At 42.9% G+C, this 26,008-nt stretch overlaps 1 protein-coding gene across 1 annotated transcript in view; it reads right to left on the bottom strand.

Annotated features, from left to right (window-relative positions):
• USH2A (usherin) overlaps positions 1–26,008 on the bottom strand; it is an 843,391-nt gene that overhangs the window by 712,637 nt on the left and 104,746 nt on the right. Inside the window, exons 8-9 of the mRNA XM_054970549.1 lie at positions 23,079–23,172; positions 1,584–1,779 (exon numbers count right to left, since the gene is read on the bottom strand). Of these exons, the coding sequence (XP_054826524.1) occupies positions 1,584–1,779; positions 23,079–23,172 (290 nt within the window). The remainder of the gene's footprint in view (positions 1–1,583; positions 1,780–23,078; positions 23,173–26,008) is intronic.

Below are 26,008 nucleotides of genomic sequence, written 5' to 3'. Positions count from 1 at the left end.
AGAGAAAGATGCAGGAAAAGGTGATCTTATGGAGGCTTTCAGGAAAAGGAAATGAGGAAATAATGTGGAGACAGGCATATAGGGAAAAGTGAAGTACCCCCCCACACACACACACACACACACACCAAATCCCTGCAGGTTCCCCTCCATTCAGTTAGGCCCAGCTCAGCCAGCACCACACAACTGGACCATAGATGAGAGGCTGCCTGGGAGCAGAGGGTAAAGGAGGGGGTGGGAAGGAGAGAAGTAGGAAAATGGAGAGAGGCTATGGGGAGCAGGGAAGGGAAAGAGGACATGGTGGAGGGAGGGAAAATGAGACAGACCTTGCAAGTCCTTGTGGGTTCCCCACATGTCCTGTTCTAATTGTAAAAATACAACTCATACAATCAAACTTTATCTCAGAATAGTCAATCATGAGAAACTGCAGGAACCAAATGACATCTCAAACTCTCTGCAGAACATACCTTGACGGTTGCTTGGACTACTTAAACTGAGAAATAATTTAATGGCCTTGGCCATCAACATCAATGCTCACAAACATACTATTTTGCTGATTCATCTGCACAGGCCCGTCTAGATTATATAGAACCTGTTGCTGATGAAGCAGTCTACTAACTGCAGAATATATATGGCTGCCAGGTGCTTCCTGGCAACCAGCAGAATTGGGCAGGGAGGAAAGTCACAGGTACTTACCCTTTCTCTTTTCACACATGCAGGTTCACGCATTGCACGTGATGATATCACTTCCAGTTACATTGGAAGCAACAGCATTGCTCAGTAAAAATACTACGTTTGAGGCCAGTTCTGAAGGTATCAGCCCTTGTGTATCACTTCTGTGTAAATGGAAGCAATGTCATGCATGGGGCAAGGGAGTATGCACGCTGCCATTTGCCTGGATTGCCTGTCAATAGCAGGTGATTACCGGGCAGTCTGTCACCTCCCTCCAATTACTAGAGATCACTTGACAGAGAAGTAAATCACTGGGAGTTTGCCCACCGTCAGGCACATGACAACCCTTAGAATGCATCCCTTTTAAGTGTGCTAAGTACTACATAACACAGCTATTTTTAGATAATCTGGCCAATCTGAGATGCCACACCCTGGGTTGACAAATTTTCATTGTGTACTAAATTCCAGTGCTCAAACATGCTGGAATATGATTTTCAATTAAGGGCCTGTTCACATGTTTAGAAATAAAGAAGCAGTGTAGAAGTGGACCATCGTGCATACCCACCACTGTGTGCATATTATGTATAAACGTATTATAGATTAAAGCAGGAAGAAGGATCATTGACATAAACAGCATTATGTGCACAGGCATACAAGTCTTATGACTACCTGTAGTGGAGGGTGCAGATCCACACTTCACAGTGCATATAGCATAGCTACATTTCCAAGATACGGGTTACTCTTTCCTATAACTGAGTCTATTACAGAGTAGAAATCAATTCCATTCTTTGGATTTCTATGCACAATGAAAATGCCATTTTTCTTACATTTTGGGCTCAAATCTAATGATTCCTCAGAATGATTGCAAAAGTCAGCCACTATGACTCTGCACTCTGGTCTGTTGTGTTAATTACCTGTGGTATTATGTTGACAGTTATCACAGACTCCACCACCACCTCTATAGTGTTCATTAGGAAAAAGATCCATTGTCCTGTTGTAGTAACAGCTTATTGCATGACCATAACACTGACAAGGCTTGCAATTATAGGCATGGACTTGATCTCCTGGATGAAATGGCTTGTCATTGTATAGTGGCCAACAATGATCACACTGAAATAAAAAGGAATTATTTTTAAAAGGTTTCATATCTACATATGCACAAGTACTTGCTGCACTAGATTTTCCATGTATTGCAGTATTTTATTTTTATATATATGCAGAAGTATATATATGCGTGTGCAAAAGACATATGGTGTATTTTAAAGTAAATGTGTCTTTCACAAGACTTCATTCTTAGAAGTTATTTATTTATTTAAAGCCTTCCTTTGAGACTGAGGGCAGAGTACAATATAGAAAAACAATGAAATCAGACAGCATAAAATCCAATAACCAATGAAACAGGACTAGGAATACAAACACAAACAAAAACAAGTATAAGTTATGATGACATACCATAAAAATGGATTAGTAGAAGACAATGTAGTAAGATAAAGATAATATATACAGTAAACGGTACAATAAACTAATACAATCCTGTTCCATTTTTAAAAGCAAGCTCCCTCCTAAATAGAGATGGGCATGAACCGGAAGACAAACTAAAGTTCGTCAGGGATCTCCCTGACAAGCAGATGGTCATTTAAACAGCGGGGCTTGGCTGCCCAGCCAGGAGTTCCCAGCCAGCCAGCCAGCCAAGCCCCACCCGCTGTTTAAATGGACATTTCCGCTGCTCTGAGTGGGGGGAAATGTCCACTGAAACCGAGACCGGGCTTGGCTACCCGGCCAGGAGTTCTCAGCTGGCCAGCCAAGCCCCACCCACAGTTTAAATGGACATTTCCCCATCACTTGGAGTGGCAGGAAAATGCCTATTTAAACAGCGGGGTTTGGCTGCCCAGCCAAGAGTTTCTGATTGGCCAGCCAAGCCCGGGCCCGGTTTAAATGGACATTTCCCCACTGCTTGGAGTGGGGGGGAAATGCCCATTTAAACAACAGGGCTTGGCTGCCCGGCGACGGGAAAATGTCCATTCAAACAGCGGGTGGGGCTTGGCTGGCCATCTGGAAGCTCCTGGCTGGCCAGCCAAGATTGGTCCTGGTTTAAATGGATATCTCCCTATCAAGCAGCTGATGCAAGCCGGTGGGGGTTTAAATGCCCATTTCCTTTCTGTTGCAAAGCGGCATGGAAAGGGGCATTTAAACCCCTGGATCAGCTGTTGGGGAGATCCCCGACAAGCAGCTGATTGTGGGTGGTTACATGCCTCTTTCTGTGCCGCTTCGCGGCGACACCCAAACTGGTATATAAACCCCCACCGGCTTGCATCAGCTGCTTGTCGAGGATCTCCCTGACAAGCAGCTGATCCACTCGTTTAAATTCCCCTTTTCATGCTGCTGCGAAGTGGCAGGAAAGGGGGCATTTAAACCCCATGAACCACGAACCACAAACTGGTTCGTGAACTGGGGCAAGTTCGTGAAAGTTCATGGTTTGTGGTTCATGAAACGCCACGAACCATGAACCGCATGGTTCATTTTTTCCCCAGTTCGTGCCCACCTCTACTCCTAAACCATGTGGTTCTACTAAAGTTCTGAATAAATGGATTACAGAGCCATGAAAAATGTAGTAGTAGTAGTAGTAGCAGCAGCAGCAGCAGCAGCAGCAGCAGCAGCAGCAGCAGCAGCAGCAGCAGCAATAGTTGTTGCACAATCCAAAGAGAAACAATTGTAAATCTTATTGGTTTAAGTGGGATGGTTAATCATGTGCTTAGGTCTTGTGCACTGAAATAATTGGGATTTACAAATACTTAACCTTAGTGGTTTTCCAGGGCTTTTGATTATTTTAAATGCCCCACTTTATTATGTATGTATCCTTTACAAGAATTTTTCAAAGTAGTGAGATACTGTTATGCAGATCAGGGAAGGGAGATAATCTCTCTCACATAAATAAGTAGTTTGCCTAAAACAACTGAGTGACTGACTTGATAGCTGCTTACTAGAGATGGGCACGGACCAGAAAATGGACCAAAATTTGACACAGACTGGTCTGGTTCGGCATTCACAAACTGAAGGGTCGTAAAACATGTGTTTTCCACGGACCAGACGACTTTTGGGCTGGTTTGTCAGTCCATTGGTCTGTGAATCCAGACATCCCGGAACCTTCCCCGGGACTTCCCTGCCTGCCAGCTGAAGCAAGGCGCAGGGTTTAAAGTGCCCGTTTCCATGCCCTTCACTTGCAAGCAGCACAGAACTGGGCGCTTCCCTGCAGGGCTGGCTCCAGCTGATGGGCAGGGGAGCTTCCTCCCCGACTGTCCAGCTGAAGCAAGTCAAACAGGATTGCAAAGCACCCCATTGCACGTGGCTTGCAAGCTGCGTGGAAAGGGGCACTTTAACTTTTAAATCCCCTTGGCTTGCTCCAGCTGACTGGTGGGGACCCCCCACGGGTCAGCTGCAGCAAGCCGAGGCGGTTTCAAAGCACCCCTTTCCCCATGGCTTGAAAGCCGTGTAACATTTAACCCCCCACACACACCTTGCTCCAGCTGATCCACAGGGACTTCCTCACTTGCCAGTAGAAGCAAGGCGCAGGGTTTAAAGCACCCGTTTTGCAAGCGGCACAGAAATGAGTGTTCCCCCATGGGGCTGGCTTCAGCTGACAGGCCCCCGAAAGTGACAGACCATGGACCAATGAAACCGTGTGTCCATGAAAATTTTGTGTTCTGTGAAACACGACAGACCACGGCCCGATGCCCCGTATTTTTTTTCCTAGTCCATGCCCACCTCTACTACTGACAAAGAAGTTATCATTTTTGGTTTATATATAACTTTGGCAATGAAACTGCCTTAAAGTGAAGAAGAACTATGTTTACAAACTCCCTGCCACAGCCAAGCACTAATATTTATGTTAGGTCACAGTGGAACATGAATGCTTTAGGGGAAAGTAAAATTTATGTAAATTTGTTAACAGCTCCTAAGCGCTATTCACACGTTTGGTGGCTAAAGAAATTTTGATTCTTAGGAATTTAAAATATTTTTTCACTCCTACTCTCATCAAACACGCTACTCTACTTTAGAATAGTAATGACAAACTTAAAAGTTTCAAATGTGAATTTCTGGGCTTTGTCCTTTCATATTATTTTATGTATTTATGTTAAATGTCATTCTGTAGCTAGTCAGCAATTGGAAACGTCCTGTGTATGGCCCTGATCCAGAAATCTTTGCATACGGCAGCAGGTTTCAATGCATATTGCCCGTTGTAATGCATATTGCCCGTTATCCTAACAGATGGATAGCATTAACAGCTCTGGTCACCTCTTAGGAAGAAACGAGTTCCTGGAATCAATACCCTTTCCCACCTAAGCAAATGATCAATGCTATCAAAGACAAACAGACAAAGTCTAAGCAAAGTTATGCCTGTCTCAGCCCATTGAAATCAATGGGCTTAGACTGGAGTAACACTTTCAGTGGGCTTAGACTGGAGTAACTCTGCTTAGGATTACACTGAAGAACTGTGAGATATTTGGAACAGAAGAGCAGTGTATGCCCAGTAATGAGATGTATAATCTTTCTCTGTATATCTTTCTACATTCAGATCACATTGGCAATGACAGTTTTAACTATGGAAGCAGGGGACTTCTTACCAGCACCCACCTGCTGCCCATTGTCACTGTCAGCTGCTGGCGAAAAAAAATATAAAAAATAGTCATTGGCACGATGGTGTTATATCACTTCTGGAAAAGATTCAGATGACAAGCCTCTCTAGAAATCATCAGAAACTGTTTTTTTATCAAAGGGTTTCCAATGTTTCCTAGAGAGACATGATGTTACTTATAGGTTTCCCTTGGAATTGACATGATACTGTTGCACTGATGGTGCCTCTCCATGTCCCCACCCATCCCCCAACTCTCACTGGTTGCCAGCCAGTTGTCACTGGGAACTCTATCTATAATGCACATTTTGTACATTCAGATCACATTCCTGCCCTACGTTTTAATTGTTTTTATATGTGTGGTTTAGCTGTGTTTTAATGTTTTAATTTGGTTTTAATGGTTTTAAGGATATGTTTTTATTATGCATATTTTTAATGTTAGCCACCATGAGGGCAGAAAGGCAGGGTATAATTTTTGTAAATATATAAAATAAATAAAGATAGCTGTGATCCACACACAGAGGCTTATTTCCAAAGGCAGACCACTCTTGCTGGATTGGGACATTGCATGAAGCTTGCTGACTGTTCAAACCAGGGCAAATGCATTAAATGCTAACAATTACTTACCCTGGGAAACTTAGTGTAGCACCAATTGCATAAAACAATACCTCCATGTAAATATGTATATAGATCGGTCACAATTTATGCAATTCTGCTACCTTGAAAAAATGGTTACTATGCTGAGGGTATTTGGGAGTTGCCAACTGTCTTAACCAAGCCTATGATATATTATGTCAAATTATCTTTGAAAAGTTCTGTGAGGTTTTAAAAGTCAATGCTCCAACACCTACTGAATATAATTCAAAGAGGACAACTTCTTAAAAGATTATATGGGAGTTATACAACAAAAGTTCAAGACAAAAATTGAAGCAATCATGTCACAAGGTATCCTAATACCATTAATAGGATTTGGATAACTTTAGTTGGATCAGAACACAATTTTTTGCCTGAATATAATGAAACAAAACATGTTTTAAACTAAAATTTCACACTAGAAGTCTATCTTTATTTAAGGAAAAAACTTTAACATTTTTATAGATAATATAAATCACTGCAGTTTAATTGTGAAGTGAAGAATTAAGTGTCTCCAAATGTATTTAGGTTAAGTCTAGGAAAAGGCAAAAGTCACATTCACCAACTTATGATGCTTTGCTATTACTAGGAAAGAAGGGAGAATGAAATGCCTTTTAATGCTCACTTCCGTCATTTAGAAAGGGAGGCTAATTATTCAAATCAACTGACCCCACAAATTATTCATTGAGTTTTGCTATTCTTGACTTTCTCTTTCTAGCTCCAACTTCAAGAAATGATGTTGTTCTAGACAAACGCTTGAAATTGGATAAACTTAAGAATTTTGTATCATTATTAAAAATATTATCATTATCGACAGGATCAGTACATTTTCAGTGATAGGGAAAATCATGGTCCACCTTTTTCATGTGCCTCAGCAAAAAATACTGTGTAGCGGGTTTTAGGTAGGCAGCCATCTTGGTTTGCAGTAGCACAGCAGAATTTGAGTCTAGTGGCATCTTAGAAACCAGCAAGATTTTCAGAATATAAGCTTTTGAGGGTCAGAGCTCCCTTCTCCACATAACTCCCTTCTTTGTGTATGAAGAAGGGAGCTCTGACTCGCAAAAGCTTATACCCTGAAAATCTTGTTGGTCTCTAAGGTGCCACTGGACTCAAATCCTGTTGTTTTACTGGGTTTTGTGAAGCAGAGATAGTATCACCAAAGTGATCAACTAGAGGTATTTATACAGTACATAAACAACTAGCATTCTTCTGCTTTAGGTTTTAATTAGCTCCCATTATCAATGCTCTTCTATTATGTACATATTTCTGTGGAAGTGTCCTCTCATGGAGTGTCCTATCCTTTCAGAAAATTAGATCATATTGTGAATTTGGGACTGGTCCTTTTTTTAAAAAAGTGCTGGAATAGACTGCCAAGCCACATCATTGCAGAGTTCTGGTTTCTACAAAAAAAAAATTCACTGTGGACTAGGGTTGCTAGGTGTCTGGTTTTCAGTTCAGTATTTTGTTGGACTGTCTGGAGGAAATGGAGTGAAAATACAGACATTTGGTAACCCAGGGGAGGGAGACAAAAATTGGCACAAGAAAGACAAAGGCCTCACCACCCTGGGCTGTACGGCAGAGCCGTCCCTTTCCTACTGCTCCTTCTATGTCAGCTGGTGTCGCCTCTAGCCCGTGACTGAGGGAGCAAGTTCAGGAAGAGGGTACCAGAAAACACTCTATTGCCTTGGTGACACGGATTGTTTGTGGTTGCCCCCACTGCCACACGGCTCTTCTCTGTTTAAACTTGGTAGGTAGCCAGCCAGTAATAGGTACGTGCCAGATTCTTTCACCCCTGGCCTGGCCCCAACTATCACGAGGAAGGTGAGAAGCCAGCGAAAGTGGTGAGGGCCTTACTTTGCCTTAGGGAGGGGGGAGTGTTCCAATAGCTATGGGTGGTGCGATGATATCACTTCTGGAAGAGATATCCTTGTCGGGGCCAGAAGCACATGTGTACAAAGATTATTGCCCCTGTGCATCTTGGGGACCTCACCTCCTCCCCTGCATCCAGGATTTTTCCAGAGACCATCTGGCAACCCTACTGTGCATGGTTGCATTTTATTTTTATTTTTTTTAAAAAAAATTAGAAGTATAATTCTTTTCCACGCAGACTTGGAACAATTGTGTGCAGATATTTCCACAGGGTTCATTGGAAATCTCTCTTCCCTGTAGTACATGCCTACAGCCAGAATAGTAATGAGAATGAGAAGACTGTGCATGACTTGAAGAAACAGAAGGAGTGTGGTGGATAGGAGACAGAAAGACACAGAGACATTTTCCATGCTATAAAGTAACAGCCTGATGACTATGAAAAAACAAAGGGCAAGGGAAGAAAAGTGGAGTCTATAATGTTCTTTGGGAATCTCTTTACAGATTCTGGGCCCGCATGAGAAAACTTAAGTCCTAAATTTTGTTGAATTATTGAACAATGACTTGACTATGTGCCTAGAAAAGAGATTAATATTTTTAAAGAAATAAATGTATAAAAATACATGTCCTAACCTCTGTGTCAAACAGTTCATTAGAAAGGGCATTGATGAAAAATATTCAACTGGATATAGACTAATTCATAGCTGGAAAGACAGAGCAACTGATGAAGAAAGCTTTGACTCATACCTTGGAAAACTAGTTGGTCTTTACTGGATTCAAATCTTGCTCTTCTGCTTCAGACTAACACAGCTGAAACAGAGCAACTAGTGTTTCTTGAGCATTTTTCTGAAAAAAACACTACCAACACTGATCCCAGCCCACTACATCTACTGACAAACAGCTGATTGGATGGATTTTTGTTGGTTAAAAGGCTGTTCAAATGTAGACCTAAGAACTGGATATAGCTTAGGAATTGCACATGCAGCTTCTAGACTAGTTAAAGATGCACCCATCTAGCTGGATCAGCACAAAAAGAAGCCAGAATGGCACAGTTCTTAAGGTGGCCGACTGAGATTAGGGACCCCTAGATTCAGCTGCCCACTTGGCCACAGGAACTGACTGGGTGACCTTGGACATTACCCTTAGGGTTGCCAACAGGCATGGACAAAAATATCTTGTCCCTTTAATAGAGGCCTATTAAATGTGGAAAGGGGCATTTGAAGCTTTTCATGGGATGGAGGTAATTAACATGCCATTAAATCTTTATCCAAGGGGCACAACTTTTTTTCTCTCTAGGTAGTTGGCCACTCTCTCAGCCACTCCCTCAGCTTAAGCTACCTCATAGGATTATTTTGAGGAACAAGTAGAAAAAAGGAGAATGATGTTTGCTACCCATGCTCCTTGGAGGAAGAGCAGGATAAAATGTAATAAATGAACAACTGCAATTCTGTGTAGATTTCCTCCAGTCTCAGCCCACTGATTTCAATGGACTTACTCTGCACAGGATAGCCCTGCAAGTCATGCTGAAGCATTGTTGTCAGATGATATTCAAACTTGTATGACATACCAAGAGTTTAATTCAATCTCTTAGTTCTCCCAGGCTCAGTAGCAGTGTATCCATTTTAATGCTAAAGTTACTAGAGGCATCTATTCAGTGAGGTACCACGCCAGATTCAATTTCAGGAATGTAGTAAACTACTTGGTCACCATGCTTCTTACTAACCTAAATAGGAGCCTGTTTAATTTGCTGTCACTATTCTAGCTTGCTCTTTTTGAGATAACTCTGACAACTTCAATTTTAATTGGCTATTTGAAACTAAAATCTCATATAGATTTTCATCAGCTCAGCAAAGTAAATTGTATTCCACTGGGATAACAACCAAGGTTTATTTTAAAAAAAATAATACAATGGCTCCTTCACAATTCTTCATATTACCAGGCTGTCTGGGCAGTAGCTCTTTGGATATTCGAGACAGCACCTCACTATTTCAATAAATACTTTCCACAAATTATTTTAGAAATCTAAGATCTATGGTCTGTGAAATTAAATCTGTTTTCCAAGGCTGAGTTCATGGACAAACCCATCACTACTATAGGTTTTTTGAAAAAGTTGTTCAGAATTTTCCAGCTTGTAAAATTTCCAGCTTGATCCAGATAGCATCTCTCCCTGCCGCCCTCCATCGCTATTGTCAAACTTGCTTAGGCAATTAATTTGGGGGTATTTGATTTTCATTCATTCAGAATTATCATTCTTCTTATGATGCTCTTGCCATCATTGTTGGAAACAAAGGTAACATTTTAAGATTTGTGTGTGTATGTATACTTATATATAAACATATAAAAAATGTGTGTGTGCATGTTCCATGTCCCAAACCTATAGAATTAGACACCTTATACATTTAAAGAAAGAAAGAAAACTACACCTCATATTTTTTGAAGGAGCAATTGTATTGGTTTTCCCAAATATGACAGAACTTCCTAATAATTTTGACTGGATCACAACAGATAAATCCTCAGCATTTTCTTTGAGATTTCTTTCAGTTTATTCCCAGTGTAGTGGTAGCAATGCTGTTTTGTTGGCTTGCAATGAAAATAAGTAGTTAGTTGAAATAGTAAAAAGTGCTCCTGTACAACATACCATTCTATGCTGTAGCATGGTGGTTAAGTGATTGGTTGGCAAATCAGCACTCTGCTGAGCAAAGCAGGTGGACTTGGGTAAGCCACTCCACTCAGCCTCAGCTCCCACCTCTATTGTGGAAATAATAACACTTTGTTCACTGCTCCGAGTGGAATGTTAATTTGTCCAGAAGAGCAGTATATAAGTGCAGTTATTATTATTATTATCTCCTATAGTAGCCATATTGCAAGGATATGAAACAAGAATAAAATGCAAATGCCATTTTAATTGCACTAACATGTACTGCTCTACTCTTATTCAAAGGTATATTTTAACGCAGTTAGAGAAGTCTTTTGGTGTCAGTCATTAAAAAGCAGAAATAATACCTGAAATAAAGCAAAAAAATATGGTCCCAACTGTAAATAAAACACGATATGGGACATGAAAGTCATAGTTATGTGAAAAACATTAAAGAAGGCTCAAACACCAAAATGCAACACAAACATACACACTTTCTCTGTCCTAGACAAACTTGTAATACAAGCTTCTTCTCTTATTTTTGGTTTATTAAAATGTACCAAAGCATGGGCTATTGCTGTGATAATATCAGTGTAATACCATAATCACTAAGCTCTCCATAATGAAATTGCAGGAACATATATAGCCACTTGCTGAAGCAGAGACAATATATTCTAGAAGTATAATCTTATTACACTTTATACAAAGAAAATATAAGTGAATGCCCTAACTAAGGAGGAGAGAAAGAAATGTCTTGCAAGAAAAATCTTATATCTTCATCTAGTAAAGCAGCTGGTAACACATTTTTATAATCTTCTTCATGTTCTACAAGAGAAGACAAAAGTAGCATTAAAAAAAGGAAAAATAACAATTCACAAGAATTGTGGTGGGTCCTGTTCTAATAAAGGAAGATTATTTCTCAAGAATTATTTTCAAAATGGCTGTCACAGTAGAAGATCTTGTATACCTGCAGCTGCATCACCTACGCTGCCTTCAAAGGGCATTGATATCCCTTGTCTCATTAGCCTGGGGGTGATCAAACAATTAAGACAGGTATCAGTAAACTGCTGCTCAGCATAAGAAGAATGAGGGTGTATCCTGGCACTATGAAATCTCTGAATCAACCCTAACGCTTTTAAACCATTCTATAATATTCATAGCGACTAATATATTATTACCTCTCAATTAGTGATCTCACCTAGTTTGCCTAGCTTGCTATACTCAAATATGTTAGAAATCAAATATAATTTATCTGTGAAATTCTTTAGTAATCAACACTAAAATGGATTTCTATTGGCTTGCCAACCACTAGGTGAGGCGCGGAGATGTCCCGGAATTACAACTGATCTCCAGACTATAGAGATCAGTTCCCCTAGACAAAATGCCTGCTTTCGAGGGGGAAATATATAGCATTATACCCTATTGAAGCCCCTTCCCAAATCCTGCCCTCCCAGAGTTCTGGTCCCAAATCTTCAGGAATTTCCCCACTTAGAGTTAGGAGGGTTGTGCCAGGCCAAATCTTGAAGAATTGGCATTTGGGGCTTAAATTGGACCAGTACAAAGCACAGGAGTGATATCATTGCCTATGCAATAATATCACTACTGGAAGTGACAGTGTCACGCTATGCTGGGAGTGCACCCTGGGAAGCCTGTTCCCCACCTTTTCCCTCCACCAGTCAGGTGAGTAGTGGCAGGGGGGTGAAGGGTGGGAGTGGGGAAACTCTCACCCCCACCAGGGGACTGGCAATCCTAGCTGTTCCCCACCCCACCTCTCAAACCTCCAGAGCTTTCCTGGGATTACCCACAGTTATCTGGAGTCCTTTGCCCTTTTGTTGCATTTGCTTTGCTCTGTGGGAAAGTTGAATGCCTATGACTTGGTCAAAAACAGAATTAAATTGAAAGAACATTTTGCACATGTGCAAAATCTCATTTTACAATAGAACTAAATCTTGAATCTTTAGAGTTACCTAAAGAGGAACTAGAGAGTTTGCCTAACACTTAATTTCTGTGACAGATGTCTTCCAGTCCCACCCTCCAGGTGTCACAGTCCATTTCTGATTTCCAGGGGTGTCTGTAAATTCCTAGAATTTCCAGCCGAAAGGTCATGGATCTTCTGTGGAAGAGAGTAAGGAGGCGGCTAGAAGCTGAGGAGTGGAGTCAAGGTGCCAGGGCTAAGGCAGATATACAAAGAAATAGGGATTGGATAGGGATAGGACTAGATATCCTGTGTTAGGCAGGTTAGGGAGACAGTAGGTTAGGGATAGGTGAGATGATCAAGAGAGATTCCTGAGAAACCAGCTAACCTTATCTTCATAGTCTGAGTCAAAGGATGAGTAAACTGGGTAAGTGTAGGGACTGAACTGATTAGGTCCACTCTTCCAATATCTTTATTGATGTGGTAAAGGTAGTAGTAAAAGGATTACATTTCTGTTACCCCAAAAAAGCCCTCCCCGACCATATCTTCAAGTGTCCATAAACCCTTAGACCTTGCGCAGCTAGATGTGCAGAGAAATCTATGTTTGACGTTAAACCAGAGAATCACAATCAGTTTAATGCATGGGAGAGCAGCCTCATCCCAGGGGTACTTGGGCACACCCAGAGATAAGGCATGGCAGAGTAATAAGTAAGCAATCCAGACAGGCTTTTCTGGAAAGCTAATCAAATGTCTGATCATGCACGATAACTTCACCTGGTCCATCAATCCTGCACATGATGGGAGTCACAGCCCCTTCAATCCCTCATGACCTCAGCCACCTCAAAGGGGGGGGGTGCTTGCCAATAGTATTTGGCTTGCAGGTGCTCGCATGAGGGACTTGACATCACATCAGTGCAACTTGCCAATAGATAGGTAGAAAAAAGGCTCCCTGGGCCAGGGGCCCCACCAATTTGACTTGGTCATACCTCCTGAACCTTCTTCCACTATAGATACAAGAGCTGCTTTCCATCCCCAAAACTTCTTCCACCACTGACACAAAGCAAAAGGATTCCTTCTCCCAGACAAGCAGAGCATGCCCCAATTTCTTCCATTCTACTTCCATTCTCTGAACCACCATGCCCTTTTTTATGATGCCATGCCTTTGCTTCAGTCTTACCCGATTCCTACCCAGATCTCTGGCCAGCTGGCACTATTGCCCACTGGTTTTTAATAGCCTTTCCCCCATTCTCTTACCCCCTATCTAGGAACTCCCTCCTTCTGTCTTTTTTTTCACTCATAGTGTAACTTACGACAAAGCCCAAGATTCAAGTAATTCAAAAATCCGAACATTTGTCAAGGTCCAAAATCAGAAGGTCCAAGGGTCTCAGGTTTTAAAAAGGTTTGCAGAATCTCAGGATTTGCATATTCCAATTCTGAATAATAAGATTTAAAAATGTTATTGCCTTTGACAATATAACATTTAAAAACTTGCTGTAAATGGTAGGGAAGAAGACTGAGTCTTTGCACTGAGACGCTATCTCCACAGTGGTTAAAGACACATTTAAAATAAATAAATAAATAAGTAAACAAAAGTCAGCGATAACTCTGCTAAAATTAAAAAAAACAAAAGCAATAGATAAAATACAACCGAAGGAAGCAGTTTCTCTGGTCCCAGGGACCGTCATTTGACTCTGGGGGCTATAATTCCAGCCTCAGAGCAAGATTCTTGAAGTCCAGCCCAAATCTTCCTTGCATCTTCAGTGCAATAATGTATTCCAATCGTGCCAATGCCTCCTATCATATCCAGTGGGCCCTCAAATCTCTCCCATTGTTTCCAAAGGGCTTTCCTATCATTCATTTCACTCCCTCCACCCCAGTTCTCTCTAGGGAGCTCCCAATCCAGGCTCTAAGACTTGGGACGCTGATCCTGATTGCAGGGGCTGCGGGTTTGATCTTTGATGGGGTCCCATTGCCTTTCTGATTTTCCTGTTCTGGGAGAGGGGTGCATGTTTCTTGGAACAGTGGTGGTGGTGGGGAGGCATTTTTGAGTGGGTGGTGCTTCAGCTGAAAGCCTGGCCCTTGTCAGACATGAGGGGTGGGTGGGCGCCCTGTCTGCATCTTTGTTGTAACTCCCCTCCCATTGCAAGACGGGCTTCTCTTGAGGCAAGCACTTCTGTTGGGGTGCAGCAATCACAGTTGCAGGGGTCTTTATGCTCTGTACATCTGCTCTCCGCAGGACAGGGGGGTAGCATTGACAGCCAGTGGTGGAGGGGTTCATGGCCAGTGGATTGTCTGCACCTTTCCCTGCCACTCACAGGGGTGTCTACTGCAGCTGCCCCACAATTGGTGGATGCTGTCAGGGTAACTAGGGGTGTGCTTGCCTGGCTGTGCCTTGCCATGCCTGGTCAGGCATGTAACACCTCTGTAGCTTGCTCCCAGAAATCCTTTGGGAGGGAATAAATGGTACTAAAGATCCACGGGCATGCATACAACGGCAGCGAGGGGAAGTTTAGGATTGCGCTGGCCATTTAGGAAATATTACTTTTTGTTTTAATTCTTTGTGAGTAGAAATTGGCATTCTGTCTTAAATGTTGGCCCTGCCCATCTTTCAAAGAGCTCAGAATGGCACACGTGGATCTCAGTGGTTTATCCTCACAACCTATGAGGTGGATTAAGTTGAGAAACAGAAGTTGTCACCATGGTCAAATATGGATTTGAACTTTAGCTTAAGGATTTGAACAGTTGCCCAACACTTCCATACACTACATCACACTGGCTCTCTAAAGGTATCAAGTACAAAAGAAGATATAATGAAGCTTCTCTATTTTACTCTGATGGAAAGATCATCTAACCAATCTAGGTACAATCACAGGACAGGTAAACAAATTAAAAGCTGTAGCATCCATTGAAACAATCTACAGACACTGACTCCTCCAAAAGAATCTGATAAGGAATTGACACCATTAATTTAGTTTGTTTTCAGAAGGATTCATGGGTCTGGTGAAAGTGCTTAGTGAACTTCAGATCATATTAAATATTTATAATTAATCTCCATGAAGTACCACTTCACAATACTTGTTCTAATTAAAAGGACAGTGTCAACTTGAATTTTTTAAAAACTTATTTTAGAAACCATTTTTATGATAGGCCATCATTTCAACAGTAGGTGTTCAACTAGAAAAAAAGAGAGATGAATCTCTTTAATCTTTCGTTTGTGGTTTATCATATTTTGAAGCATAAATATATAGCATGTGCTAGTCAAAATATCTTTTCTGTATATACACCTCCTACTTTCATTCATTTTTCAATCTTTGGTGTAATTATGTTGTTAAATGCGCATATTAAAGTGTGAGCACCATATTTTCTTCAGCAAGTCTACCCTTGACCTGGATAGTCCGGGCAAGCCCAGTCTTGTCAAATCTTGGAAGCTAAGCAGGGTCGGTCCTAGTCAGTACTTGGATGGAAAACCAACAAGGAAGTCCAGGGTTGCTATGGAGAGACAGGCAATGGCAAACCACCTCTGAACAGCTCTTGCCTTGAAAACCCTATAGAGTTGCCATTAGTTGGCTGCAACTTGAAGGCACAAGAAGGAAAAAAGGAAAGAAGGAAAGAAGGAAAGAAGGAAAGAAGGAAAGAAGGAAAGAAAGAAAGAAAGAAAGAAAGAAAGAAAGAAAGAAAGAAAGAAAGAAAGAAAGAAAGAAAGAAAGAAAGCTACAATTTCTGACAGAGTCTAAAAATTATGGGAGTTTGTTTATCAATGGAAATATTTATTTTACTACAAGGAATTCTCACTATAAGGTCATCATGACAAAGGTCAAGTAGGGAGGCTTCAGAAAATGTTGCATGGGATGGAACTTCAGACTGTAAAGTAGTAAACAGGAGAGCCTATGATAGTCTAGCACGGGCTTTGAAAAAAGCATGGGAAAGTTTCTGGTCAGGGCTGAGCTAAATGTGACAACAAACATAGGGGCTGTTGCCCAAATGAGCTGACCCACATCTAGACACTCCCTCCTCTTAACACAACTTACCCATTGTTTTAATACCATCATGCTTTGAGCTTCCCTAATCCCACCAGCAACCAGGAGCAGACTGGTCCTTTAATTTACAAGGCGGAGTCCCAGGGGACATGCTATTTTGGAGGGCCACTGCCACTTATACTGCTTTTAAAAAGCATCCTTGGTGTGACCAGCAGCCCACTATGCCCATTCAAAGACAGAAATATGATCTCTGCTTTGGGCTCTGGGAGACCTGCTTGGGTTTACAATGGCGAGACTGAGGCACCCTAAAGGCACATAGAGACCTCTAAGTAGTAAGTTGCAATGAAAAATAATTTCACTTTTATTTTTTTAACTGTGCTTTTTGAGGCAGAGGCAGCATCAGATTGTGTAGCAGATGATGGGCAGCAGCAGTGACAAAGAAGATTAGTCATATGATTTTTTTTCAGGTGCATATGAACAGGTCAGTGAACAACTCATGCCCTGATAGCAGCTGGAGAGTGGGACACAAGCCAAACCAGCAGGCTATCAAGCATCCCTGTTTGAGACTAGCCCAAATAGTAGGCTCTTGGATAGGCTCATAAATAAACTGGCTGCCTGTGGCAGATAAGGATCTCCACATGCAATCAGGCAAGTAGATACTCACATTAGAAGTAAGGGAGCTATGACAGAGTAAGCATAACATTCAATTATAAAGGTCATAGTAATAATGACCTAGCAGAGAGAGGCATCCAACCATAAAGGACCATTGTAGTTACCTGGTATCTACTCCAAAGACTTAACAAGTTGGGTGCCCAGGAGGACTCCCAGCCACAATAGACCATGAGGATGGCCAGTCTGTAAAGTGGTCAGATCTCTCATCCTCACCTACAGCAGCAGGAAGAAGCTCAAAATCAGCAGGCAAGTCCCCCTAACATTTGCCACCCCATCTACTTCTCCATCCAAAATTGCAGAAAGTAGGATATAAATGCCTAAAATAGATGGAGAAACTAGTAACAGTCCTCATATCAAGGGCATGGATACAGATGAATGTCCAGAAATAGAAATGTGATGCCCAAATATCATGATAGGGGTGTGCAAGCCAAAAATTTTCGGCTAAAGCCGAAAGCAGAAAGCCGAAAGAGGATTCTCTTTCGTATAAGCCGAAAGCCGAAACGGCCAGCTGTTTCGGCTTTCGGCTTTCGGCTTTTTCAATGGGAAAATGCCTCCGGCGTCTTCCTGGACGTCTGGGGGAGGCATTTTCCCACCGAATCAGCCCAAAATTGGTGGGGACCTTCCTCTAACCCCTCTCTACAAACCCCCCAAGTTTCAGACCTCCCATAAGAAAGCGAAGGAGCAGCATATTGTTAGCATGCTGCTGCTCATCTTCTTCATTATTTCCTATGGGGAAAAATGAAGAAGCAGGCTTCCTTTGCCAGGGGTGGCATTTTGCATGCAAAATGCCCCCTTACCCTCAGGGGCCCTTCTCCCACCCCTCCTCCCACCCCCCACCAAGGCTCAGCCTGCTCCCACTTGGGGGGGCCATTTCATGGCCTCCCCAAGTAGGTGCTCTAATCTCTACCACTGACAGCTGGGGGAGGCTTGTCTTGCCAGGGGTGGCATTTTGCATGCAAAATGCCCCCCAGCCCTCTGGGACCCTTCTCCCACCCCCCACCAAGGCTCAGACTGCTCCCACTTGGGGGGGCCATTTCATGGCCTCCCCAAGTAGGTCCTCTCAGCCCCTAAAGTCCACTCCTTACAGCCCCACACAAACCCAATTCCCCCCCAGCTGCCACACACAGACCCAAATCCCCACATTAGCCCCTCACAGACCCAAATCCACCCCCACCTGCCCCACACCCATAACCCCAGGAACAGGCTGGCAAAGGCCAGCCCTCTCCCTTTGTTCCCTATGCTGGGAACTTCTAAACTCTCTTTCCCTGGGCAATTCTGCACAGCCCAGGGGTGCCACAATGGTGGGCACACTTCTGAGTGCCAGCTGGTCCCTGTGAAAGAGCACCTGAACCACAGACACCCTCCCTCAAATTCCCCCACCACCTACAGAGATGGCTGGCCAGCCAGCCCCATTGTTCCCTATGATGGGGACCAACTGCACAACAAAGAATAAAACAAGAACAACACAAAATAAAGTTTTTAAAAAATTATTTTCTCCCTTCCAAAGTACAAGTAGGCAAAGCATTATGACACATTACACCAGCAGTCCCCCACACAGAAAAATAACACAACTCACTTAACATCAGAGAATCACAAAGCACGATTCCTGTCAAAAACACTTTATTTCTTGAACAGCTTTAGGTTACACAGCAGGGGGGAACACCAAAGGGCATGGCAGCACTATCTTACACAAAAATAACACAACTCACTTAACATCAGAGAATCACAAATGCACAATTCCTGGCAAAAACACTTTATATCTTGAACAGCTTTAGGTTACACAGTAGGAGGGCACAACAGGGCATGATAGCAATGTACTACAAAAAATAATACAACCCACTTCACCGTTTTTGACAGCAATTGTGTTTGTGTGATTCTCTGATGTGAAGTGAGTTGTGTTATTTTTGTGTAGTACACTGCTTTCCTGCTCTGTTGTGCCTTCCTACTGTGTGACCTAAAGCAGTTACAGAAATAAAGTGCTTTTGACAGCAATTTTTGGGGTGATTCTTTAATGTGAAGTGAGTTGTGTTATTTTTGTGTAAGATACTGCTTCCATGCCCTTTGGTGTTCCCCCCTGCTGTGTAACCTAAAGCTGTTCAAGAAATAAAGTGTTTTTGACAGGAATTGTGCTTTTGTGATTCTCTGATGTTAAGTGAGTTGTGTTATTTTTGTGTAAGATAGTGCTGCCATGCCCTTTGGTGTTCCCCCCTGCTGTGTAACCTAAAGCTGTTCAAGAAATAAAGTGTTTTTGACAGGAATCGTGCTTTGTGATTCTCTGATGTTAAGTGAGTTGTGTTATTTTTCTGTGTGGGGGACTGCTGGTGTAATGTGTCATTATGCTTTGCCTACTTGTACTTTGGAAGGGAGAAAATAATTTTTTAAAAACTTTATTTTGTGTTGTTCTTGTTTTATTCTTTGTTGTGCAGTTGGTTCCCATCATAGGGAACAATGGGGCTGGCTGGCCAGCCATCACTGTAGGTAGTGGGGGAATTTGAGGGAGGGTGTCTGTGGTTCAGGTGCTCTTTCACAGGGACCAGCTGGCACTCAGAAGTGTGCCCACCATTGTGGCACCCCTGGGCTGTGCAGAATTGCCCAGGGAAAGAGAGTTTAGAAGTTCCCAGCATAGGGAACAAAGGGAGAGGGCTGGCCTTTGCCAGCCTGTTCCTGGGGTTATGGGTGTGGGGCAGGTGGGGGTGGATTTGGGTCTGTGAGGGGCTAATGTGGGGATTTGGGTCTGTGTGTGGCAGCTGGGGGGGAATTGGGTTTGTGTGGGGCTGTAGGGGGTGGACTTTGGGGGCTGAGAGCACCTACTTGGGGAGGCCATGAAATGGCCCCCCCAAGTGGGAGCAGTCTGAGGCTTGGTGGGGGGTGGGAGGAAGGGTGGGAGAAGGGCCCCAGAGGGCTGGGGGGCATTTTGCATGCAAAATGCCACCCCTGGCAAGACAAGCCTCCCCCAGCTGTCAGTGGTAGAGAATGAGATTAGAGCACCTACTTGGGGAGGCCATGAAATGGCCCCCCCAAGTGGGAGCAGGCTGAGCCTTGGTGGGGGGTGGGAGGAGGGGTGGGAGAAGGGCCCCTGACGGTAAGGGGGCATTTTGCATGCAAAATGCCACCCCTGGCAAAGGAAGCCTGCTTCTTCATTTTTCCCCATAGGAAATAATGAAGAAGATGAGCAGCAGCATGCTAACAATATGCTGCTCCTTCGCTTTCTTATGGGAGGATAGGGGGACCTGCTTTGGGGGGCCATAACATGGCCCCCCAAAGTCCAATCGGTCTGAAACATGGGGGGTTTGTAGAGAGGGGTTAGAGGAAGGTCCCCACCAATTTTGGGCTGATTCGGTGGGAAAATGCCTCCCCCAGATGTCCGGGAAGACGCCGGAGGCATTTTCCCATTGAAAAAGCCTAAAGCCGAAACGTTTCGGCTTTTTTTCTTTCGGCTAGCCGAAACGTTTCGGCTGAGCCTGAAACGTTTCGGCTAACCTGAAAGAAGCCGAAACACTTTTGTTTCGGCTTTCTTTCGGCTTTCAGAAAGCCGAAATGCGCATCCCTAATCATGAATGAAAAGAAAGTAAGGGTGCATCATGCAGATCTCATTCGAATGTAGTATTCTAGCTCGATACTATTTATTTATTTAAAAAATATATATATTCGGCACCATTTAGCACAAATGTGACATATTAATCCATACTTGTCAACCAAATAAATTCCTTCCCTCTTCTGTTCTCTACAGACTGTCAAACTTTTAAAGTTTAAATAATCTTAGGGCAAAGGTAGGGTTGCCAGCCCCATGCTGCCAGATGAGGCCCTTCCCCCTTCCCTGCTCACCCAGCTGGTGGAGAAAGGGAAATGTTGGGATGCTGGCTGGAGCCCCTGGACCAATGGAAAAAAATGGCATGCATGCCTTCTGGGGGCCTTTTGCTGATGTCACTTCTGATTTAAAACAGAAACTATGGAGGCTCAGTGGCGCCAAATTCAGCCAAATCCACAACAATTTTGCTATCGGGGGGGGGGCAATTTGGCGCAACTGAGCCCCAATTGCTTCTATTTTTAACTGTAAGTGATGTCAGTGGAAGACTCATGAAGTGTGCATGCAGAAAAGGAGTGGCACCCCACCCCCACCAGCTGCAATCCTGCCGGTTTGAAGGTAAGAGAGGTGGGGTGGCAACCCTAGGCAAAGGCCCCATGTATAGACTGATACAGCTGTGTTAATAATGATAGTACAAATCAACAAAGTATTAAAGTTTGCCCAAAATTGGAGAACTTACGTTTAAAAATTCAGCAAAACAAAACAAAGCAAGAAAAAAATCCTATGCTTGCCATGGGCTTTTCAAGTGCTCTGACTGAAAGGAACTTCAAAGATTATTTTGGCAAAGGAATAATAAACAAGGTTCTGAAGGGACACTACACTTGCACCCTCCTCCGTCTATTTCTCTAATGTTTGGCAGAGTGAGTAAAAATGTATTTTTCATATATTTCAATGTCAAGAACTGGAAAATTATCAAGATTTGATTTTGGCACGGCTTGCCAAATTCACTGAAATTTAATTTACAAAAACTCTCGTTTGTTATTATTTTAACAGTTAGTAGGGCACCGTGAAACTAAGGCCATTTTGTTCTTTCTGAAATGTATCTAGGTGTTCAGGAAAAGAAATACAGCGCTTTACTTCTGCTTCTAGTTGAGAATAATGGTGTATCCTAAATCCCCATTACTGAAAACGGAACAATTTCAAAAAATAACACTGGAATTTACTGATAAGTGGCATGCTTATTTTCAGAAAGGAAGTTTAATTAGAAGTAGACAATGAATCCAAAATAAAATGCAAATCTTGAAAGATTATTTTCTGTTCAACTCCAAAAAGGCTTTTTAGCACTACTTTTCAGTATAATACCTTCTACCTAAAATAGGATTTACAGTGATATGTATAAACATACCACATATGTAAAACATGTGTTTTAATGTGACCTTTTCTACCTAAAGTATATGTAATCATATATTATGCAAAAATCTGAACAAATCCCATCACCTCCCAGAAGGTGGGTCCCAACATTACAATTAAGTCATTCATCTCTGCCTTCCCTGCCCAGTCCTGGGTCATGCACCCACAACAGAATGCCCTGTAACATAAAACATAGCAGACCATTCATTGAAAGGAGACTGTATGCATCTCTTGTACAACAATCTGGCGCCCTGTTTCTAGCACAGAGGCTGTGCACATAGAAGAGGATGTAACCACTGTCTAGATATAGACATTCCATAAGTGTCTTTCCTATAGATTGTACAAATCATGTATACATACAATAAATATAATGAATATGAGGAGTGCATGAAAGGGAATGTAGTAGTAGAAGTATTGGCATCTAAAATATTTTAAATCAACACATATAATTTACAGGTATATATTTCACTAACAATTAAACATAACTTTTTCACAAGCTCTTATTGGCAAGTTTTATGTAAACATGCAAGTTAGCTGAGCGCCAACTTCTTGAGGGGGTTCATTATTCCATGTCAAAAATTGCTGTTTCAAACAAGAAAAAGTTTCCACCAAAAGACAAACCAGTCACTCATGAAAAATCACCTTCCATGTGGGATGACACCCTTTCCCCTCTGGTAATTGTCACTTGATAGGAGGCAGGGCTTTTTCTCTGAGAAAAGAGGTGGTGGAACTCAGTGGGCCAAGCGGTGCAGAGGGCAATCTAAACTCCCCTCTGTCTGGAGATCAGGGGGCGGGGCCACCAGCCATGTGACCATTTTCAAGAGGTTCTGGAACTCCGTTCCACCGTGAACCAGCTGAAAAAAAGCCCTGATAGGAGGTAATCCACAACAGGTTCCATAACTCTTCTGAACAAATTGCAATATTAATCTGCCTCCTTTAAAGCAGCACCTATCTCTTTAAAGGCTGGACTTGAACATTGCTGCTTCGGCTTATATGCCCCGAAAAATCTCCAAAATGAGCTAAAATTTTCATGGATCAAATTACTCTTGAGACGAATGTAAATTATTTGTCTCTAATTAAACTTTGGAATTTCCAAAGATTTAAATCCCAAGAATTTGAAATGTGTTTAACATAAAGAAACTTACATTGTTGCCTTCTGTGTAGCTTTCTTTGGAGCAAAGACATCTGTAAGGGTTTGTACTTGTGTCACAGAGATCAGCATGACCATGACAATTGCACCTGCATGCAAAACACAGTGATTTAGAGAAAAGCATTATGTACCATTTGAAAGAACTTCTCTCTTATTTTTACATGGTCATAAATGTAATTGTCTGTTTCTCTTAAGGATAACCATCTCAGAAAAGAGCATTTTAAGTGCAGTAACCATTTTGTGTTCTTCTCTATTCAACATTTATAAATGTCAAATGAATGTTCCTTTCCAAGGGAGTAAATTGACAGGATGGGGTTGTAGACCAACTATTAAGTGATCAAATGTGCATTTATGTGCTTTCATTACATACTATGGAGATGTAAGGCCTTAATTATTAATTACAGAGAACACCTGTGTTTTCAACAGTAACCTTTTCATCTATAACAATATGTACATTAGTCTTAAAAACATTCAGAACATCTATTTATTATTTATAACATCCTTATATTGCTTTTCCTTCTCAACAATGCCCAGCAAATATACAAAGTAAAACAAAGCAAAATTTATTTCTTATATTTAAAACATTTGTATTCTGCCTTTCCTCCTAGTTAGGGTCCTCAAGGCGAAGAACTATTAAAAAGACATTGAGATCAACTTTTAAAAGATACATACATATATACATACATACATACTCAGCAACAAAAAAGAAGATTCATGCCACCCAACTAGTCTCAAATGACAGAGGCACCTGAAGCAGGTGCCCTGAAGATGATCATGATGATGGGGTATGTTCCTATGCGAGCAGACAGTCCTTAAGGTAGGCAGGCCCCAGGCTTTAATAGTCAATGCCAACATATTGAATTGGGCTCAGATGCAGATTGGAAGCCAGTGCAGATAGAACAAAATTGAAATGTTCTGTATGACTCACTCCTGACAGCATTCTCACTCCCAAAAAACACAAATGAGCACTGATGCAGTAAACTAAATTCTTCACACAATGTTCACAAAAATAATTTAGTGAATTTGAGAGTAATGTACAAAAGTGAAATACAACATGTGAAATTCTAAAACATCATAATCACTATAATGTCATCACAGTCAATTACACACAGCAAGGTGTTACAACACCGAGTAGCATGTGTATCCTCAGAAAAGGGAAGGGATTCTCACTCCAGCAGACTGCACCAACTGTACTTTTCAGACACTCTTCAAGGACAGGCCCATAGATTACTGCACTGCAGTAATCTAATCTACATGTTACATTTGCCACAGTGGCAGGATCTTTCTTACTCAAAAAAGGTCCAAACTGGCTGTCTGGGGCCAGCACTGTCATCCTCATACTTCCCACACTCATCTGAGGAACTGGGGCAGCCCCTGAAGATGATGGTGGCCATGCAAGCACCATGCCTGGCCAGTGACCTGCAGGAGAGCAAGGGGGTGCTGCTGAGCTGGGAGGAGCAGCAAGGAACAGTCCATATTGAGGGGAACAAGTGGCCCACAGGCTCAGGACAGAGTCCCCTCCCCCCAGGAGTTATCATCAGAGCCACCTGGAAAAATGGCTCCACATAGCAGCTCCCGAGAGCCATAGGAGATGGAAGGACCAGGGTGGCCAACCCAGGCACTGCAACAACATCTGCCAGAGAGGGCAGGGTGCAAGCCAGAATGAGGCTTATCAGACCTGATGCAGCACCCAAAGAGCACACCAGAGGTGGGAAGCAGGTAGATGGGAGTGGGGAAAAGAAACAGGTGGCAGCCCAGGGCCTGCTGGGACCAAGATTTTGGCCCTAGGAAAAGTAGTAGGTGGTAAGAGCAGAGGCCTAAGAAATAAGGGAGGAAATCCCATTGACAAGGGCCCTGCTTGTTTCCAAGGGCCCACCCCAGGGTGGGAATAGGGGAAGGAGCTCAGGATGTCCTGTCCCTAGGAGAACCTTTAAATAGTTGGAATAGGAAAAACCAGGGAAGAAGAGCCAAATCACTTCTCTGGATCTGGAGGAGCTGCTGGGCACAGAAGAGAAAGCAGGTGAAAGGTGCTGCCTGAACCTCCCTCCTCTCCCCATTCTGAGGCGTCCTTGGACCAGTCTGGAAAAGGTGACACTGGAAAGCATTACAGCCCCAGACTCCAATCCTGTGGCCATGCTCCAGAGGACTTGCTTGTCGCACCAGAAATGATGTCTTTCCTGGCGTGACAAGAAAGTCCTCCAGAGCATGCAGGTGTGTGCTCCAGAGCTCCCAGGCCCATTCCCTGCACCTCCTCCCTCACCAGCCAGGAAAGTGGGGTTGAGGGAAGAGGCTGGGAGCAGGGGTCACCTGCCCCCACCAAGGGAATGGGATCCCTAGTATTGAAAGCCATTAAGATGTCCAGGAGAATCAACAGGGTACCACTCACTCTGTCCATCTCCTGGTGCAAGTCCTCCATCAGAGCAAGTAAGGCTCTTTCAGCCCCATAGTAAAACCTCTATTCAGATTTGAAGGGATCCAAACAATCCATATAGGAATCCTTAAGCTGTCCAGTCACCACTCACACAATCACATTGCTCACGAATAGTGCATTTGAGACTGGATGGAAGTCATTCAAATCCCCTGAGTCCAGATAGGATTTTTTCAGGACTGGGTGCATCACTGCCTGTTTCAGGACTGGGGGACCGTATCGCCTCTCAAAGACACAGGGCGACCAGATGGAAGGAGGGTACCTTTTAATGGGGCCTGGAAGTTCAAAGGGGCCCAGTGACACCTCAGGCTGCAATCCTCATTACCATGAGGAAGAAACTGCAGATCATGCTTAAGTAGGCTTCCCAATTGAATGCCACCGGCAGGTAACCCAGAAAAATTCAGACTGGGCACGCTCCCAGTGAGGTGCAACATCACTTCCTGAAGTGATATCATCACACCCGTCGCAGGCATGCTCCTGTGTTTCATTGGGGCCAA

The sequence above is a fragment of the Eublepharis macularius genome, chromosome 1 (genome assembly GCF_028583425.1).
Source record: "Eublepharis macularius isolate TG4126 chromosome 1, MPM_Emac_v1.0, whole genome shotgun sequence".
NCBI classification, from domain to species: Eukaryota; Metazoa; Chordata; class Lepidosauria; order Squamata; family Eublepharidae; genus Eublepharis; species Eublepharis macularius.
Note: the sequence above shows the minus strand (reverse complement) of the source record. Positions and strands in the feature narration are given on the sequence as shown.